The sequence below is a fragment of the Neodiprion fabricii genome, chromosome 2, assembly GCF_021155785.1.
Source record: "Neodiprion fabricii isolate iyNeoFabr1 chromosome 2, iyNeoFabr1.1, whole genome shotgun sequence".
In the NCBI taxonomy this organism is placed as follows: Eukaryota; Metazoa; Arthropoda; class Insecta; order Hymenoptera; family Diprionidae; genus Neodiprion; species Neodiprion fabricii.
The window spans coordinates 18,442,654-18,464,138 of record NC_060240.1 but is presented as its reverse complement, the minus strand read 5'-3'; the positions used below and the strand labels follow the sequence as shown (position 1 = coordinate 18,464,138).

General features: G+C 36.7%; 1 protein-coding gene across 3 annotated transcripts in view; it reads right to left on the bottom strand.

Moving 5' to 3' along the window:
* LOC124176296 (lysophosphatidylcholine acyltransferase) overlaps window positions 1–21,485 on the bottom strand; it is a 118,771-nt gene that overhangs the window by 12,874 nt on the left and 84,412 nt on the right. For all 3 annotated transcript variants that reach the window (XM_046557393.1, XM_046557394.1, XM_046557395.1), the window contains exons 4-5: window positions 7,470–7,582; window positions 4,711–4,865 (exon numbers count right to left, since the gene is read on the bottom strand). In XM_046557393.1, coding sequence (XP_046413349.1) covers window positions 4,711–4,865; window positions 7,470–7,582 — 268 coding nt within the window. The remainder of the gene's footprint in view (window positions 1–4,710; window positions 4,866–7,469; window positions 7,583–21,485) is intronic.

Here is a 21,485-nt window from a genome sequence, read left to right as displayed (position 1 = left end):
AAAAATAATATTTTCCACGTACTTCGAATACATTCTTTGACGTTGATCGACCGGATGGTGACATCGCAATTAAATAGACAGGGAATGCTGATGACGATCCGTAAACTTTCACGCTAATAGTTTACCCCCAGAGAGAAAAATAATATTTTCCATGTACTTCGAATACACTCTTTTGTGTTAATTGACCGGATGGTGATGCTACAATTAGATAGGCTGGGGAAGTTCGCTACAATTAGATAGATCGGGGGTTATTGTAGCTATATATATATTTCGAATTACAGTTGCACTTAATTTTAAGTAAAGCTGGGGAAGTTCGCTACAATTAGATAGATCGGGGGATGTTGATGACGATTCGTAAACTTTCGCGCTAATAGTTTCCCTCCCAGGGCGAAAAATAATATTTTCGACACGCCATTTTGATTTTTCACCGTTACCCGTAAACTTCCGCCATCTCTATAGAAAGGGCTGGCACATGAAACTTGCACATCAGTGAGTCTATAATTCTTGTGAGACGAACGCACTAAAATCATCATGATACGTAATAACCAGTTTACCGGCGAAGAAATAATTATAGGACTCAGCGACGCGACTTCGGAGTTTTCGCTCCAAGATCTTCGGCAACTCGTTGAATGTGTCCGGAGAGCTCGCGCGCAACCGCATAGACGGCACCTGGTATATGTTCAGGACATAACATTAATCCTGCATTTTCAAAAATGGGGAAATGAGGTGATCGCGATCTTTTCGGACATCGAACCAGATGACGATGGACGCGAAGCCGATTGGATCGAGTGTCGTCAGATCAACAAGGAATAAGATACGTCCCGATGTATGATTGCGCGCCGGAAAACGTTCAACGACTGCAGCAGTGTTTGCCCTCAGGGCGAAAATAATATTTTCACCATACTTCAAATACATTCCTTTGTGCTAATCGACCGGGTGGCGACACCGCAATCAGATAGACTGGGAATGTTGATGGCGATCCGTAAACTTTTACGCTAATAGTTTACCCCCAGGCTTATTTCCCACTCGATGGGGTGAGTGGTATATAAACGTAGGCCTATTCCGATGATGGCGCTGTTCTCATCGTCTCTTCGCGTCGTGAACTGCTCTTACTAGTAAAAAACAAGAAGCCGATTGAAACGCGATGGATCTAACAAAAGTTAACCACGTCGGCCGTCTGGAGAATCCGCCAACCAAGAAGATGTCGGAACTTGAAATTGGAGCGGCATACAACATCACGGGCTTACGGCTGGTCAAAACGAAATTTGGGGTACGTGTTCTGGCGACGATCGATGAGGATTACAACGTCTTCTTACCACCGAGAATCGCAAGGGCCCTGCAAGAAGATTCAAATCAGCTGGCTGAAATGTGCAACATGGCTGGGCAAAATCGCCTGCAAATGAAATATCTTGGTGGGGAATTCAACAAGCTCGAATTTTCATGCAGTTATGTGCCATAAATAAACTATGCGATCCCCAACCACCACCTCTACAAAAAATCATCCGCGAGGGGATGAAAGCAGGCGTGCTGGAGATCGAACTTTCGCCAACCGGATCCGAACGGGAGTTGTAACGAATCTCGGAAATATCAACCGATACCAGCCTCTCGCTGCGGGGCTTTCGACATTCATTGAGCTGCCCAAGGACGTTCAGCGGAAGAGGGTGGTGGTGAACGTGAAAAACAAAGATGATTATTGTGAATATTTACGTTTGACGTCTCTGGTGATCCGCCATCATGCGGAAACGATTTAGACTAGATTTGAAAATGTGAATTCATATACTTAACATTTATTTATTTATTTACTCATTTATTTATTTATTTATTATCAATAGATTGAGAAATTATTCATTTTTATTCGTTTACCGCGAGAAAAGTTTTCAGAAAACGAAAAAAAGTTTTCAGAAAATGGAAAGTTTTCGGAAAATGAAAAAAAGTTCTCCGAGAAAAGTTTTCAAAAAACGAAAAAAAGTTTTCAGAAAATGGAAAGTTTTTGGAAAATGGAAAAAAATTCTCGGAAAACTTTTTTTAAAATTATTCATTTTTATTCGTTTACCGCGAGAAAAGTTTTCAGAAAACGAAAAAAAGTTTTCAGAAAATGGAAAGTTTTCGGAAAATGGAAAAAAAATTTCGGAAAACTTTTTTTCATTTTCCGAAAACTTTCCATTTTCTGAAAACTTTTTTTCGTTTTCTGAAAACTTTTCTCGCGGTAAACGAATAAAAATGAATAATTTCTCAATCTATTGATAATAAATAAATAAATAAATGAGTAAATAAATAAATAAATGTTAAGTATATGAATTCACATTTTCAAATCTAGTCTAAATCGTTTCCGCATGATGGCGGATCACCAGAGACGTCAAACGTAAATATTCACAATAATCATCTTTGTTTTTCACGTTCACCACCACCCTCTTCCGCTGAACGTCCTTGGGCAGCTCAATGAATGTCGAAAGCCCCGCAGCGAGAGGCTGGTATCGGTTGATATTTCCGAGATTCGTTACAACTCCCGTTCGGATCCGGTTGGCGAAAGTTCGATCTCCAGCACGCCTGCTTTCATCCCCTCGCGGATGATTTTTTGTAGAGGTGGTGGTTGGGGATCGCATAGTTTATTTATGGCACATAACTGCATGAAAATTCGAGCTTGTTGAATTCCCCACCAAGATATTTCATTTGCAGGCGATTTTGCCCAGCCATGTTGCACATTTCAGCCAGCTGATTTGAATCTTCTTGCAGGGCCCTTGCGATTCTCGGTGGTAAGAAGACGTTGTAATCCTCATCGATCGTCGCCAGAACACGTACCCCAAATTTCGTTTTGACCAGCCGTAAGCCCGTGATGTTGTATGCCGCTCCAATTTCAAGTTCCGACATCTTCTTGGTTGGCGGATTCTCCAGACGGCCGACGTGGTTAACTTTTGTTAGATCCATCGCGTTTCAATCGGCTTCTTGTTTTTTACTAGTAAGAGCAGTTCACGACGCGAAGAGACGATGAGAACAGCGCCATCATCGGAATAGGCCTACGTTTATATACCACTCACCCCATCGAGTGGGAAATAAGCCTGGGGGTAAACTATTAGCGTAAAAGTTTACGGATCGCCATCAACATTCCCAGTCTATCTGATTGCGGTGTCGCCACCCGGTCGATTAGCACAAAGGAATGTATTTGAAGTATGGTGAAAATATTATTTTCGCCCTGAGGGCAAACACTGCTGCAGTCGTTGAACGTTTTCCGGCGCGCAATCATACATCGGGACGTATCTTATTCCTTGTTGATCTGACGACACTCGATCCAATCGGCTTCGCGTCCATCGTCATCTGGTTCGATGTCCGAAAGGATCGCGATCACCTCATTTCCCCATTTTTGAAAATGCAGGATTAATGTTATGTCCTGAACATATACCAGGTGCCGTCTATGCGGTTGCGCGCGAGCTCTCCGGACACATTCAACGAGTTGCCGAAGATCTTGGAGCGAAAACTCCGAAGTCGCGTCGCTGAGTCCTATAATTATTTCTTCGCCGGTAAACTGGTTATTACGTATCATGATGATTTTAGTGCGTTCGTCTCACAAGAATTATAGACTCACTGATGTGCAAGTTTCACGTGCCAGCCCTTTCTATAGAGATGGCGGAAGTTTACGGGTAACGGTGAAAAATCAAAATGGCGTGTCGAAAATATTATTTTTCGCCCTGGGAGGGAAACTATTAGCGCGAAAGTTTACGAATCGTCATCAACATCCCCCGATCTATCTAATTGTAGCGAACTTACCCAGCTTTACTTAAAATTAAGTGCAACTGTAATTCGAAATATATATATAGCTACAATAACCCCCGATCTATCTAATTGTAGCGAACTTCCCCAGCCTATCTAATTGTAGCATCACCATCCGGTCAATTAACACTAAAGAGTGTATTCGAAGTACATGGAAAATATTATTTTTCGCTCTGGGGGTAAACTATTGGCGTGAAAGTTTACGGATCGCCATCAACATTCCTGACCTATCTAATTGTGGCGAACATCCCCGGCTTTACTTAACATTATGTGCAACTGTAATTTGAAATATATATATATATATATATATATAAAAAATTAGCCGTTTTTTTTTTCAAAATCCTCACACAAAAACTTCCGAGAAGGTGTGAAAAGACGCTGTAAAGAGCAGAGCCCTTAATATTATTATTAAGAGGTCGCGCATCGGGAATTTCTATTTCCCGTTTAAATAACACAGGCATAAATTTTTTTAAATTTTGCAATTTCGTATTTTAGCAACGGCTTATTGAATTAGCGGACAAAAGCATATTTTTGTAGGAAATTTGACGCTCTACAAAAAAAGTCCTTACAAAGTTTTCGATAGTCACACTCCTTCAAAAGTTATTCGAGGTCAAAGTTGAACTTACAAAAAATTTCAATGTTTTTTTTTTGGATGATACTATGAATCTTTTCTTATTATTTTGAGTTATTAGAGTTTATTTATTGTGAGCTGAGTTATACGCGGAATTGGGTATCATGCAATGAACACCAAACGTAGTCAAAGTCACGGAACTAGATGTCGAGAGTTGATAAACAAGATAGGTAACGATTGAGGCAAGCTGATATGAGAAAGCAGTCTTGTCCGAGTAGTGAAACAGATCGGTCGTGCTCCTCAGACTGTTAATTCGTTAGAATTCTCTGATGAATATTGAAGACCGACAGAACGATGTGACAAGTATAACTTACGCTCCAGGTCCTTCCCAAGTCCAAGTAACAGTGTCTAATTTATTTGGATACCGGATGCAGACCGGTTGAATCGGTACGCCCGGGTAAAAGGCTCCTGATTTGAAGGTGATGAGGCAAGATCGATTTGTACATGTTCCTTCCGGAAATATCATCACCTGTTATGTGTCCCAAAAAATTATTTAAATTAAAACATGCAACATACAATTTCTGATAATTAAAAATCGGGCAAAATCTTAGGAATTGATTTCATTACTGCTTTTAGATCATATTTTAAGTAGGAATCGCCATAGAAATTAGGATAGATGCACGGTATCTTCTTCAATGGCTTGATGTACACATGGGGGCAGTGATTCTGAGTCGGTTAATTTTTTGGACAAGTCTGTTACGTTGGCAATATACATATTCGACTCACTGGTGAAACATTTTCATAGTTATTGACCTGGCCAGTAGGATCGTTGTTATCTAAGAAGTCGGTTTGTTTCCCGTGTAGTTTCCTCGTATATATGTATATTAGGGTATTCCAGACAAAATTATTTTTTTTTTTGTTGAATCTCTCACATTAAAAATCAAACTGGTTTTATGAAATAAGAAGCCTTGACGAAAGAGGGCCCGGAGAAAAAATGCGAAGTGGTGTCTCACTCGACCATAGGCATTAACACCGATGAGACACTTTTTAAATTTTATTATCACCATCCCCCTTTCGGTGGTTGAAATATGACATGATATTCAGCTGTTTTAGCATCTGGTACACAAATTCCCGCGGTGGAAAGTGAGGGAAACAATAATTTTTTTTTTTAATTTTACTCTCGAAACATTATTTTTCAATCGTCTATTCCCTATACTACCTTGTGATTTTATTCAATTTGCTATGAAATTTTACCTCGCGAAAGGGGGTTTCGGTCAATTAAGTCTATCAGGTGTCTCAGAGTATGATTTCTGGTCGACCGAGACACTTTTAAATATTTTTCGTCAGAGCCCCCTTTCGACAACGCTTCTTATAATGCATAAAAGCACTCATTTTTTGTATGAAAACGGTAAAAAGAAATTTTTTAGCGCACCCTACTATACAGGGTGTCCCTAAATTGCCTCCCACGGACTAGCCAGCATAATACCTCGTTAAAATCCAACCGAGAATTTCTTTTCCGGAAGCTCGTCCGACGCATAGTTTTTGAATTATAAGCGATGGCGCTAGGCCAATCAGAGTGCACCATTTCATCTAGATTTGCCGCCACGGAAATTGCTGTTTTTTTCGTCTGGGTGAATTATTATTATTCGCATACGAATTAAATATCGGCACCTCCCCTCTCTCGCTGCTGTATCCCTTATTCTTGAGGATGCGCTTCTGTTTACACACACAAGTGTGCGCCCATGGATGTGCGGCCGGCAGCGTGTGCCGCGGCAACAATACCGAGGTCAGCGCTCGAGAAGGGGTACAACAGCGAGTGAGGGGAGGTGCCGATATTTACTTTGTAACCGAATAATAATAATTCACCCAGACGAACAAAACAGCAATTTCCGTGGCGGCAAATCTAGATGAAATGGTGCACTCTGATTGGCCTAGCGCCATCGCTTATAATTCAAAAACTATGCGTCGGACGAGCTTCCGGAAAAGAAATTCTCGGTTGGATTTTAACAAGGTATCATGCTGGCTAGTCCGTGGGAGGCAATTTAGGGACACCCTGTATACAGATATAAGGTTCTAAATCTTCTAGATCGCAACGACTCTGGTGGTCATAACAGCAACTGAATAAACTTGCTTCACCAAAGACTACACCCTCCTCTCCAAAAAAGTGCCCGAGTTTCCAAACCTGTATGTGAGATCGTGGCCTGCAATGCCACTGTCGACCGGCCGCTACGGGCTGGATCTGCATGGCCGACGTAACCAACTTGTTCAAAAAAACTAATCACAGAATCACTGAGACACAATTTGTGTACATGTACGGAAAAAAAACTTGTTTGGTTTATATGCGCAACGGTAATTATATGGATAGTACTTTTTTTAGAGTAATAATAATTTTCATCGCGATATTCAACAAGTTCAAAGAACATTTGTCAGTGTAAGTTCAGTATACTAATAACTGATTCTCGCTATAATTCCTGTCATTCTATCTAAAAAAAAGTGCTAACCATATAATTATCGTCGCACATGTACATCGAAAAGTTTTTTTTTTCAATGTGTAAACTGAGTTCAAGACAGATTCGCATTGATTTATAGGTTTCAATAAATTTTGAATGCTTAAATGTCAGAGAGCTTACGAGATTAGAAAATTCATAAAAACGAAGTTTCAAAACATTCTGTGATATTTCACAGAAGTTCGAAATAATTCCCAGGCTTTGAAAATGTTTGCTCACGAATTCTATGAGAGTGTTTGAACTAACTTAATAAGAATTCATAAGCTTTGAAAAAATTTTTCAGGATAAAACTGCGTCTTTTTAAAAGGCTACGAGGAATTTCGCGTACTATACCAAAAGTTTTTATTACATTTGTAAAGGCGAAATGGTTGAAACGTGTAGAATTTAGAAAATCTCATACTAAATTAAGAGAGATGTAATTACCCAAACGTCGAAGATGTAAATAGCAAAAGAATGGATTTTTTTCATTTCAAATGAAATCGTGTGATAACCAAAAATGGACATTTACTCATTGACAATTTCGCTCTTCTTGCGTTACAATACATTTCATCTAATGTTCACTGCGTCGGTGCTATAAAGAATACTATTTTTTAATTTAGCTTCTAATAATTCATATTTTTAACTACCTGAGGCCAATCTTCCTTGGACGTCGCGCGTTCGATGATCTCCTTAATGGTATTCTGCCGTGAATTTGGATCTTCTCTCCAGACGTAGACCGGCTGGGTGTAATTGATGAGCTCTAGTATTAAGTATTGAAGTATTAGTTATAATTCTCTGTACAATTGGACTTTAGTCCGAAAAATCGTACAGTGAACTATTTTTTATCTATTTTTGTTCCGTGGTGATGCAGTAAATTTATTGTGTGATGTATTTATCGTATCCGTTAAATACAACGATACTTGACAATTTGAACCGACACCGCCGTCTGTAGACAAACCACAGAAACAACACACGCCTAGATGCACATACTGTGACACATTTTTTTCGGAAAATTTTCTTTCTGCGTAGTAGCAAGCTCATAAACCTTTCAATTCACGCCGGAACGCTCAGCATCCTACCCTGTTTTGCAACCTTTTATTTATTTAACTACTTTATTGGTAACAACTGCCAAGGTTTTTGGTTCCACATGATCCCTGAAATATTTTCAAGTTAAAGAAAAATATAATAATTATTTATTTATTTATTGAAAAAATAACACGAGTAAACAAATGCTTGAAATTCCTACTTTTCCACGAAAAACCATATTTCGCTAATCTACCACGAAACTCCGAATGCCAAGCTTCATGTTACGTCCGTGGACGTCGTTTATTCCCAAGCGGTAAGTAACAAACGGGTTCGCGTTCGCCTTCACGTTCGGGGACAACCAGAACTTGGGATAGGATTGAATAACCGTTCGGATGCTTGAGCTATCAACTGTATATTTGTTTGAAGAATTTGTGGAATATCGGTAAGAAAAGTTATCCGTAAGGTTATTGAGTGTTGAAATAGACTTAAGGGATCGTCTCAGTGTGAAATTTTCATAAAATTGTTTTTTTTTTTTTTTGCATTATCGTATAGTATACACTGTTCTAAACATTCTCTTAAATTTTTAAATCGAAATTCAAATTATTACGGTTGCTACAGCGTTTCTTGTAGAAAGGGAACGGGGTTTCTACCTGCGCGAGTACTAAGGTGCTTAGGTTCTATAACCTTGCAGAATAAACTGTCCAAGCATTTCAGTTCGTTTTTGACATCCATCACGGATAGACGTACGAGAGAAACCCCCAAGAAAAAAATCAAGACCTGGCATGGCCGATTGATCGTAAGTAAACCATTTATATAAACTTTTCCAACTTCAATCTTTAAACGCGTTTTTCTCAGAATGGTGTTTTCCAAAACGGTTTCCACTCTCAAAGGAAGAGTTTTAAAGATATCTAGTTCCAATTTCGGGAGAACATTTTAAACGTCATTCTTTATCGCGCTATGGAAGCTTTTTTTTTTTTTTTGAAAACTTCCTATTTTTTTTACGAAAAACTGTCGAAAAAAAGGGCCACATTCGACACTTTTTGTTTAAACCACCGCCATTTTGTCAAATTTGAAAAAAAAAAAAAAACCCTCCATAGCGCGATAGCGATTTTCCTACAGATCAATAATCTTTTTGAAATTTTTTTTTCAGATCAAAATTGCGGCCGTCATCGTGGAAACCGTGCAGCACCTTTTTTTTTCACGTGAAATTACAACAATTTATACAACAATGATGCACTCAATAAATAAACTTTAAAAAAATCATTTTGTATTCTTCATAAACGTATTTATTTATGAAAAAAAACAGGACCGATTAGTTTATGTGAACATTAAAAAAAAAATTCGCGAAAATCAGTGATTTTTCGGAGTGTCACACTGAGACGATCCCTTAAGCGTGTCGAACGTTGGAACAGGAATGATACTGAGGTAAAGAGCAGGAGTAGACGAAAGGTGCGCAAATGGTGGGGAATAGAATTAGCAGAGTTGGCAAAAAGCAAGTGGTGTGAGCCAGAATGGAAGTAGGAATGGAAATAGGAATAGGAATACGATGATCAGGTTACTGTAATAGGATCGTAGGAGAGTGACGAGATGGGGGTGACATGTGGCGATACGCCGGACGTAACACACTAACTCAATACACTCCAACAAATTTTAGAGAATCCTCTCAAAATATTTTTTTTTGTTGTTTTTGTTTGTCCGCCATATTGAATCCGACATTTCGAATTTTCGAAATTCGAGTTTAGATAGATGAAGTTTCATCGAAATTAAATAAATTTTTGAATTTACGTCCACCATATTGGATCCGCTGTTTTGAATTTTAGAATCTTGGATTCAGATTGGTAATCAGCGACCCCAAAATCTCGTCAGTGCAAAATTTCAAGTGAATCGGATTTAAGGAAAAATATGTGCATGAAAGGGTTATCCTATATATCGAATTTAATTCTTCTTATTTGATTAGAATACTAATAATTATTCTGGGCTTACCTACAATTTATATGTTATAATTTCGGGTACTTATGTCTGCCACGTGTAACAACGTGTGTTGTTTTACTGGTATGACAAAAAATAACGAAAAATTAGAAAATTTTTGCGAAATGAGTATAATGCAAACTCTTCGTTCATGGTATATCAAATAGTAGTATACTTATGTCATAGCTCATCATTTATGAAGGATTATAAACAGACGTGATGGAATTATTGAACCAACACCGGTAACAATTTCTCACAACTTTGCGTATTTTTTTTTTTTCACTAAAAATGAGTCTTATTGGTTGACCGTCGTATTGAATATTTTATACTTAACCCCCATGATTACGGTAAGCTGAAACATCTGTGGGCAAATAATCGTGTAAAATTTTGAAAATTATAGACTAAAATTTATGAAATTTTGCACAACGTGTACGGGTAGGGATTGCATCGAAGAATATGTGAGAGAAAGCCGTGTCACATTCCCATTATCAGTTAACAGCTGTAACTTTCATCTTTTTCTGATAAGCTGTTTCAATTGTGTAGTCACAGAATTAAGGTAATGTAGTACTTCTTCCTGTACCGACCGAGCAAACTCACCCTTTTTCTACCTATATTAAATAAACAAACGTACGTAAAGGTTTCAAATTTCGACGATTTCCTGCATTTCAGAAGACAGAAGTGCATAACTGAGACACTTTGCGCAATTCTGGGAAAAATGAGAATGGTTTACTTTTGATGATTTTCGGGATATGAGTAACTTTCTTGAATTTCGCTACGAAAGAGCGATGGATTATTGAAATTCGAACCCTTTCTGTGGTTTGTTTATTTAATATAAGAAGAAAAACAGTGAATTTGCTCGGTCGGTAAAGGTAAGAGTACAACATGACCTTAATCACTTGGAAGGTATAATGTATTACGGCTACTGAAGACAAAAATTAAAAATAACGAAATTACCATTACTCCGGTTGTTCGGTAATTCCCCGTATGTGTATAATATATGATAGTTGCATTCTTAGTGGTAATAAGTGACGCAATTAATTTGTCACTTGTACCTTCATATGGTTATTATTAAATTATTACAATGTTTAATGATGTCATTTGGAGTCTAATACAGATGTAATTTAGTAATAAAAAAGCTTTATCTAAAAATATGAACGAATTCCGTGGAATAATTATCAGTAAAATTTCCGTAAGCACCACAAAATTGATTTCTTTATATTTTTGGTAGTTCGGGGGGCATGCTTAGTTATGAATGCCCTTCATATAGCTGTACAGATATTTGGTTTACTTGGCAGATATCCATCTATGAAACTTTTTTCTCTCCTCGGTCGAATTTCTTGGATCAAATTTTTCTCGGAAAACATTCAATCGTGGAATAAATCAAATTTTTATCAAAACAGTGGCGGTCTTATCATAACCATGAATTTCATTCACCTTTTTTACTCGCCTACAACTTTGCGAAAAATGCGCTCCGGGATATTAGATTTCGGAAATAGTAATCAGGTTTTCCTGCGCTGTGGGTTAAAGATATTTATAACTTCAAGATGATTACGTAATTCGATATACGTCAATACGGAGATGCGTCAAAAATGCAGCAAGCTTTGTCGTCAGAGCACAAAAGTCGTGTCGATAGTTGGTGCAATTCCGCATATAACGTATAAGAGATTCCCATTCTTTTTCGTCACTTATTCTTCTAATAACAATTCCGTACGACAAATATATCTTAAAGTATTCGTGAAGCAATACTTCTTATTTTGAAAGAAAAGTGAAAATATGATGCTATTAGCAGGATTCATTATTGATTTGACTGAACAAATGTTTACGAATACGGTAAATTAGACGCAGAATCATCAGAAGGACTATCTACAATTTTTTTTTTCGTTGATCCTTCATTGATTTTAACAAAAAATAACAGAATACGTCATAGAAGTATATTATAGTCACTGCGCGGATAATCAAATCGAAATTGAGCTAATGGCCATGATTTAATTCTTTTGCATAATGATCAGCATTTATAAACCATGATTTTGTATAACTCTCTTAAAAATACCATGTGGCTGTTCGAAACTTAAATAAAAGGCTGGAGTAAAAAATGTAAGAAACTCGTCGTTTCTCGCTTATGCCCGAATGCACGCGATCTTCACAGATTATAATGGCAATTCAATAAGAGCTGAATAAAATTGTACGTAAGTGAAAATAAATGCAACCGCAGATGACAATTTCCATGTGATTTTATACCATAGCCAATGAACAACAATAAAAAGTCGCCATTCACGCGCACAGCGTTAAAGTCATGTAGGTCTCCTACCTTTACCGACCGAGCAAATTCACCGTTTTTCTTTCTACATATATTTAATAAACAAACGAACGGAAAGGTTTCGAATTTTGCCGGTGGATTGCTTTTTTGTAACGGAATTCAGGAAAGTTACCTATATCCCGAAAATCGTAAAAAAAAACACACATTTGTTTTTTCCATCACCAATCTGGGTGAATCAAAATTACATAACCACGTGTGCACAGGTGCATTTAATTTTCTTACGCCGTAAGTCTGGTCCTTGTATTGTTTCAAACTTTACTTTCGTCCGTTTTTTGATAACTATACACCGTGCTCATTGGGATTTTGTATCTACCAATTTTTGTACGCTGGTAGTCTGACGATTAAGAAAATCACAAGCAGTAAGGCAATCGCTAGACCAACGACGTGTCGCCAGATACGGGGAACCAAATTTGTTCAAATTTCAGCACGCATGGCGCCTTAGAAAATTGACAAAAAGCGGGTGTGACAAACGTTGAAGACTGTACGGAACCAGACTTACAGCGTGGAAAGATTTTGATGCACCTGTGCATAAATGGAAGTGTGTTTTTTATTTAAACCATATTGGTACTGGTTGTATTGAATCATAAGCTGAAAATAGTATAGTTTATCACGATTTTCTGACATATTTAATTTGTTCCAATTGGTTTTTAAAATATTTCATTCTTTCAAATTGAATAACTGCTACAATATTTTTTTCGATCTATGGCCTACGTTATTTGATTGATTTTACAGTTGTAAGAGAAAAATTGGCAAGCTTCTACAGCCATTTTTTCTTGCAAGTACAGTGCAACCTCCGAATAAGACCGGGCTCGGGCGGTTAGGGGAATATAATGCCGAGAAATGAGTTACCCCCACCCGCGGTCCGAATTCGCCACAAAAAATTCTCGGCTCAACCTCCAAATAAGTCCGCTCGCTCACTCGACGAATTTCACGTGCAAAGTCTATAGACCCCTTGCGTGACATACATGCATGCTATTTGTGTGTGTGAAACCTGTATACATATACGCCTGTCAGCCTGTCAAATTCCGTTTCAACTGTAATTCTGCATTATGCACAATGTATGCGCTATGGACTGCATTATGTATTATAAATTGTATTTCTCATTAACAATAAAATAACTGTTCTCTATAACAAAAAGAATTGTCCTCTACTTTAAAATTTCAAATGCTCAAGTACATACGCAGAAAGATATTATTTGATATTAAAGAATGATATTATTTTTTGACAAAAATTGCTGAATATTTTACTTTGTGTTACCTTTTTTAAGATAATTACATTTTTTTAATAATATATCTAAATTTTGAAAAAAGTACAAATATTAATAGGTGTTAACAATAGATTAATTCGTACTATACTATTATTCAAAGCATAAATTGAGATCAAAACACAATTTCCACGGGCGGACTTATTCAGAGGTTCATCCCCGATTCTGCGATGTGCGACGATGCGTGAATAAGTGGGGGCAACTCTCGAGCGAAGATTAGGGGAAGCGGACTTATTTGGAGAGGGCTTATTCAGAGGTTGCACTGTACATTCGTGGGTGAAAATCATGTTTCAATACGGAATGTGCATTATGGTTTAACTATTATCAATAATATATTTGTATTGAACTTATGACTCGTTTCACAATTAGATACGCGGCTTTAAAGTAATTTTTTCATATACATTTTCTTTAGCTTTTTATTCATATCTTGTGCCAACAGTCTGAGACTTTGATAGGAGGAAACGTTGGATTGTTCCACGTGCGGCGGATGGGTCAAGCCAAGAATTCTAGGGAATTAAGTATAACTCCCAAAAAATCTAAGCAAATTGTAACTGAAGTTATTTAAATTCAATTCAATTGAAACAATATGCCTTTAACCCAGTAATAGTATATTTTGCAAGATCTGCTTGGTAAGTTCGATTTTATAAGGCCGGTAGAGCGCGTGTCTATTTTTTGGGAAGTGCTCCATTCCCATACAGTACAGGAAAACAACGTTGACTCATAAACACAACTGGAATCCTCTATTTTTTACACTAGGGCTTTCTTTGATATATACGCACTTTCGAATAACTAAATTTTTAACGCCATATACTGTTACATTAAGGGATCGTCTCAGTGTGAAATTTTCAAAATTTTTTTTTTTTTTGCATTATCGTATAGTATACACTGTTCTAAACATTCTCTCAAATTTTTAAATCGAAATTCAAATTATTACGGTCGCTACAGCGTTTCTTGTAGAAAGGGAACGGGGTTTCTACCTGCGCGAGTACTAAGGTGCTTAGGTTCTATAACCTTGCAGAATAAACTGTCCAAGCATTTCAGTTCGTTTTGACATCCACCACGGATAGACGTACGAGAGAAACCCCCAAGAAAAAAATCAAGACCTGGCATCGCCGATTGATCGTAAGTAAACGATTTATATAAACTTTTCCAACTTCAATCTTTAAACGCGTTTTTCTCAGAATGGTGTTTTTCAAAACGGTTTCCACTCTCAAAGGAAGAGTTTTAAAGATATCTAGTTCCAATTTCGGGAGAACATTTTAAACGTCATTCTTTATCGCGCTATGGAAGCTTTTTTTTTTTTTGAAAACTTCCTATTTTTTTACGAAAAACTGTCGAAAAAAAGGGCCACATTCGACACTTTTTGTTCAAACCGCTGCCATTTTGTCAAATTTGAAAAAAAAACAACCCTCCATAGCGCGATAGCGACTCTCCTACAGATCAATAATCCTTTTGAAATTTTTTTTTCAGATCAAAATTGCGGCCGTCATCGTGGAAACCGTGCAGCACCTTTTTTTTCACGTGAAATTACAACAATTTATACAACAATGATGCACTCAATAAATAAAATTTGAAAAAATCATTTTGCATTCTTCATAAACGTATTTATTTATGAAAAAAAAACCGGACCGATTAGTTTATGTGAACATTAAAAAAAAAATTCGCGAAAATCAGTGATTTTTCGGAGTGTCACACTGAGACGATCCCTTAATTGCGGAAATATTACAAGTGCGAAACGTAGACGATGTCTGGACGAGTGTGGCTTGCGATACGAGCCGTTAGGCAATGCTGTAATCACACGAGTTGGATATCGCCTATTCACACGTGTTATATGTATGTCATTGTGTCGCAAGTGCAGAAGGTCGGTGATGTCCGACAATTGTGAAGTCTGCAGTGTGAGCTGAAGGCTAGTGCTGCATTCACACGAATACTCATATAAATTCAGCACGGGCCAAGGCAAACGCTTTAATCACTCAAGTCAGACATCGCCAACTGACACGTGTGACACGCACCATTTTTTGTGATGCCTGTAAGGAAAAGTATGCTTTTGAGAAGCAGACGAATGAGTCCCGCTTACAAGGAATATCCACTTTGGTGTCCCCCTCCGATTTCGTTGCAACTCACATATGTTGTAGAACATTGAACACTAAAAGATACATATCTTTTTCGATCGGCGGAAAAATTATTTGAAGGGGTGAAACAAGCCCCCAAATTGAGGCATGTCAGGAGAGATTTCGTAGTTTTATCTATAAGCAATCGAACGATTTCGATGAATTAAAAACGAAAAGGTTACTCATGTAAATTAATGTAAAAACCGTCATACGTATTAGAAAAAAACTCAGGGGTGAAATACTCCTTAACGTTTTTTTTCGCGCCCTTGATTCAAAAGTTGTGAATCGAATTGAATGAAATCAGTGCCATTTTAGAAGGGAAACAATATGGAAAAGAAAACTTAGAAGTAAAGGAAATTAGTATTTCTTCTGAAGTTTATCATTCCTAGTTTCTGGCTTTGTTTCTACTCTTCCGTCTGAGGCCTTTCGTTTTCTGAACGTGATTCTTCTACTTTTATTTTAATTTTTTTCAGCTTTTCACTCCTCTTATTTATTTTCAACTTTCTTTCAATCCGTTTTTCTAATTTTGCACAGTTTTCATCTTCACTTTCATCATTTCTAACCATTTTTCCGATGCTATAACTGATGGCGGCCACTTTTTCTGTACCTATTTTTTTTGCTGAATATTTTTTAGAATTTCCATCCTTTTATTTATTACTAATAGTTGTAACTTCACTCTGCACATCTTAATCCACACAAGAAGATACGACAGAATGGCTATCAGAAATTTTCGTCAGCATTTTTTTTACTTGTAGTCAAAAATAGTAGCTACACTTACAATTAGATGACCAGCTATGGTCAGTCCATGGCCGAAAACGGGAATTCGTTATAAAAGTACCAAATATGGCCACCCGTTATTATTGGTTGAATTGAGATTAAGTTCATATTTCAACGGTTTGACATGGAAGTTCAAGTCTTAAGTAAGATATATTCATCGAAACACAATGCAGTACATTATTTTGTTTTTCAATGGACAAGCTTTACTAAGTCCAGGCAATGGGTAGGTTCTGACTTACAAAAGGTCAACGAAAGTTCTAATTTGGCAGATTTATAAAGTTCGGTGTCCTAATTAATATTCCGAGTTTGCGATCTTGAGCGACCGCCGCTCGCGCCGCCATATTGGAAAAATGGTACCAAAAACCAGTTTTTCGAAAATATCTTCTCTCCAGTGCCACCTAGGACAAAAACAGTTATCAGAAAAATTATGGAGCATGCAATTTCCTGCAGCTTTTGTGTGAAATATTTTTTAATCAGATAAATAGTTCACGAGTCACAACGGAGTCAAACTCATCACATTTCTGCAATTCGCAAAATCGCTACATTTTTTCTCGAACTTTCAGTAAATACCGATTATTTAATACGTACTATCGTTTTTTACTCATTTCCGCACCACCATGAGGTAGAGTGAGAGGCGTGTTTTTTTTAATGTGCACTGAGACAAAAATTTGCGCATATAGTTAAAAATCTGTATAGCTAAAATATTATAGTCGGAAAGATAATTTTTATAGTAGAATTCACTCAAATTATCGTTTGGCGCACTATAAACACAATATCAATCTTACCATACACTTATAGTTGAAGCAAGGACGTCAAAGGTACTATAATAATCGTACAATTAACTATATTTTTTGTTATAATGTTCACCATACACAGATGTTCATCAGGATTATATTCGTATAGTGCGGTGAGCTCTGTTCTGTAGTCTTCGATAGTATAGAGTATGGTTCAATTAACTAATTTATAATCAACTATTTACGGATAAGTATTTAGACCACCCGAGATGATTCCTGCAACTTTTGTCAGAGTTGAACGCACCATACATAGTTTGACTCGACTTAAATGTGGTTAACGCTAATACAGTAATTATTCAGAAAAGATCATACGAACATAGTTTCAACGACTAATCATACACTGTTGAAAATATTTGAAAATCTACGACACATTTACAACACAAAAGTGTAGTTGAATTACAAATTTCGTGTTATAAAGTGAATTACTAAGCATTCTCAATAAATTTGCATTATAATTTTGTCATTTTGCTTAAATTAGTTGGAAACACGCAAAAGGGTATTTTGAATTTACTTCATTGCGCAGTAAATGTATCAGGTATATTTGAAAATTTCATTTACGGTACTTGGAATTTACTAAAAATTTTGCTGAATTCACTTGATAAATGGAATAATCTTATTGATCAGTTTTCAGTGACTGTACCCATCATGTCCGTATGGACCGTACATTGTATAAAAAATAATGCGCTAGGTTTTAATCGTTTTCGTTTGAGAATAATCTTTCTTGCGAAACGATTGAAACCATCGACTCATCAAGATGTACGTCAGCGGAAGTTTGTTTATTTGAACGGCGAAGTCTTTCGGCACTCTTTGTACTTTTGGTAGCTGCGTTAATTGGATAACCGTCAAAAACAACGACTGTGTTAGAACCGTAATGCCTTTGCACGTACTGTACGTAGTTTAGCTCGTAAAGATTGGGGTCAGAGAGAGGGAATAGCAGACCCTCCAAGGGTCTTTTGTATTGGCCCCAACCGAAAGAATTTCTGACCTGCTGTGTTCTGAAGTCCTCTACGCTAATATTCGTTTAGTCCTGAAAGAAAATCGTAGCAATGTGATCTAAAAGTTTTGTAAATACCGTCAATTTGTTTGAAATGAATAAAACACGGTAGTACGTATTAAGTAATCGGTATTCACTGAAATTTCGAGAAAAACTGTAGCGATTTTGAGAATTGTAGAAATTTTCTGAGTTTGACTCCGCTGTAACTCGTGAACTATTCATCTGTTTAAAAAATATTTCACACAAAAGTTGCAGGAAATTGCATGCTCTATGATTTTTCTAATAACTGTTTTTGATCTAGGTGGCACTGGAGAGAAGATATTTTCGAAAAACTGGTTTTTGGTACCATTCTGCCAATATGGCGGCGCGAGCGGCGGTCGCCCAAGGTCGCAAACTCGGAATATCAATTAGGACACCAAACTGTACAAATCTACCAAATTACAACTTTCCTTGACCTTTTGTAGTGAAAGCCCCCTTTTATGTCTCCAGTGACTGGACAACCTAAAGCTTAAAAATTCCCTAAAATAGCGCATATAGTTACAAATGTAGCAGTGGCCAGAACCAGTGCATCTATCCTACGAGACCTGAAGCATTTATTGAAAAGTACGGAGCAGAAAATAAATACATTTCAGATGAAACCGAATTTTAACTGGAAATCAACGCGGGGCGAAATTTGGCAATGGAAGGAACAAAGAAAGTTGTATGCGTTTTCCTGTCAGTCTAATCTACAAGCCATAGCTACACGACCCAGTCTGTAATGAACGCTGATGTAAAATTGCTCTTCCTTCTTTTTATAGTTTTGAAAGAAACAAGAGGAGAATTTGAGCAAAGAGTGGAAAAAGAATTATTCATTCCAGAAAATGTCTTTATAACGGCATCAAAATCTGAGGAACTTACTTCCGGTATATATTATAATTGATTGTACATTGTTTTGTAATCATGTAAAATATTTTTCATGTTTAACAGAGCATTTCAAAACTTGGTTGAAAAAAGTATTTTTCCCTAATGTCGATAGTGACATCGTCTTATTAATAGATTCTTAAAGTGGACACTACCTAAAAATTGTTCGAGAAATAACTCCTCATAATAAACATACATATATGAGTGTTTCCAATGATTGTACAAAAAGACACGACTGGGTCAACCGGGGCACGATGGATCTCCAAAAAAGCTTTGGCAAAAAAAAAAAAAAAATTTTCTCTCAATATCGAGATATTATTAAAGATTTGTTTCGTACATGTTGAATTCAGGTATGTAACATTTTTCCAGAACAAAAAAAATTCATTTGAAGATTTTTTAACAATGATATTTTGGATAAAGGTCATTTGCTCCGGAATATAATTTTTTTGGTCACACATATTCATATATCATTAACGATTTATTAATAATACAAGTAGAACTAAACTATTCAGTTATTTGAAAAAGAAAAAATTTTCAAATTTTTGGTGGGGGTGTTATTGATTGTATAATTGTGATCATGACGAGCGACTATCGATGACCACATTTACACCCAGCCGTGATGTTATTCCGACCTGTTTCGGGTTCGTAACCCGTCGACTACGCAGTCGTATGAAGGATCAGAGGAAATGAAAGGAACCTGCATTGAGGAGTCAAATGTTCAAGTATATAATTGACTTACGGTCAAAGATATGGAGAGTACAATGAGAAGATGTGGAGGAGGAAAAAGGATAGAGAGATGAATGCTGGCCGAATGGAAGATAACTTGAGAGTGAGTATACGGGGGAAGGATGTAAGGGACTGGCTAGTTGCAGTGCAGGAGTAGAACGAGCATTCTGCTGATGCGGTGTGGAAATTAAAGCAGTGAGGTGATGATGAGAAGAAGAGATAGCGTATAAAGTAGCTGTAAGGGTGTGGGAAAAGAATCTAAGGTCTGAAGGACGTGACAGGGATCACCCCTGTTTGGATTCCAGGTATGGAAAAAATTTGTACGACGTTTTTCAGACAGCGTAATTCTATTGGATTCGGAGATGAATTTACATTTAAGGAGTAATATTATTATACTGCAATCTCTTGCACATAATCAACTGTCATCTCCACAGTACGTAAATCTTTTCACATATTCATGGTTCAAAAGTAATTTTATTACCGAAAACTCTGTTAATTTTGGTTTCGGCTGATCAATAATTTATCGTGTGATATCCGATTGCGATCATGTAGCTGTTGTAAAATGTGAATGGTGCAAAATATCTTTGTCTTTAAGACATTCTTCCGATGACTACCATTTTTACACCACCTTCGAGCCTTGATTCTCAATAGATGTAATATGAATCATAAGTCTATGCCATAAAAATATGCATAATATAATATAAATGTGATATTTTGTAATGGTTGTGGCATTCGTGTAAGACGCCAAGTTTGAAGCTAAAATTGAACCACGTCGTCCGTTTTAACTGACCCAAGTTAAAGCAAACAGACGAAGAATGATTTCCGTTTTCTTCGTCAATTCCTTGGCCATTACCATTTATACAAGCCATTTCAGTTGTGAAAGCTTAACATTCAATTGCAACGAAACGTACTTTAATAATAATTCGATCACGATTAGGCTTTGTACTATACGTCGCCACGAGTTACGTTGATTATTTAAAATACAACAGCATTGAATCGACGAAAATCTAAGCAACAAACAAAAAAAAAAGTGAAAAAACTTAGCATAGTTAAACAATATAAAGAAACTATTAATGTGACGAGACAATTTTAGATGTACGGTACATATGTTTGTCCAACTTTTGTTTTCATTTATAGGTACGCGAAAATACCAAAACGAAAGGAATAAAATTCAATTAAAACGAATATTCACTTCGCATATATGATAATCTAAGTAATTTCTTGCTCGTTGCAATGTTTTTGAAAGTAAAATAAGTCAGACTTGTTTGAGAAGATACAGTGGATTTGCATAAACCAAATAATTGGTCTCATTTAAACTATAACCTTTGTTTGATTTTAGATATCATTTTATCACTTACTTATTGCGAAAAGTCTACATAGTGATCAAACCAGAGTGATTTTCATAATCAGATATATTTCTGAACAAATTGTTGAACGACTGTTTTGAACATTTTTATCTAGTTACATTCTTTTGAAAAAGATACTAGTTCGATTTAAACCTGTGATTTAAATGTATGAATCGGTTCAGAAATCATACATAATCGTTGCTAAAAATGTTCGACTTTTAACAGAAGCAAGCTCGTACAAAGAATCAATCTTCCCAGTATAAGATATATATAGGACTGATAAAATCGATTGGTGATCGATGCGCATCACTGTTTCACAACAGATTCGGCGATCACGATAATATTGAATATATACTCTTACGCAGACGCATGAAATGGCATAGAAATTTTTTCAACATACGAATATAGTCACCCTCATTTGAGAACTAGTTTACTCCTTT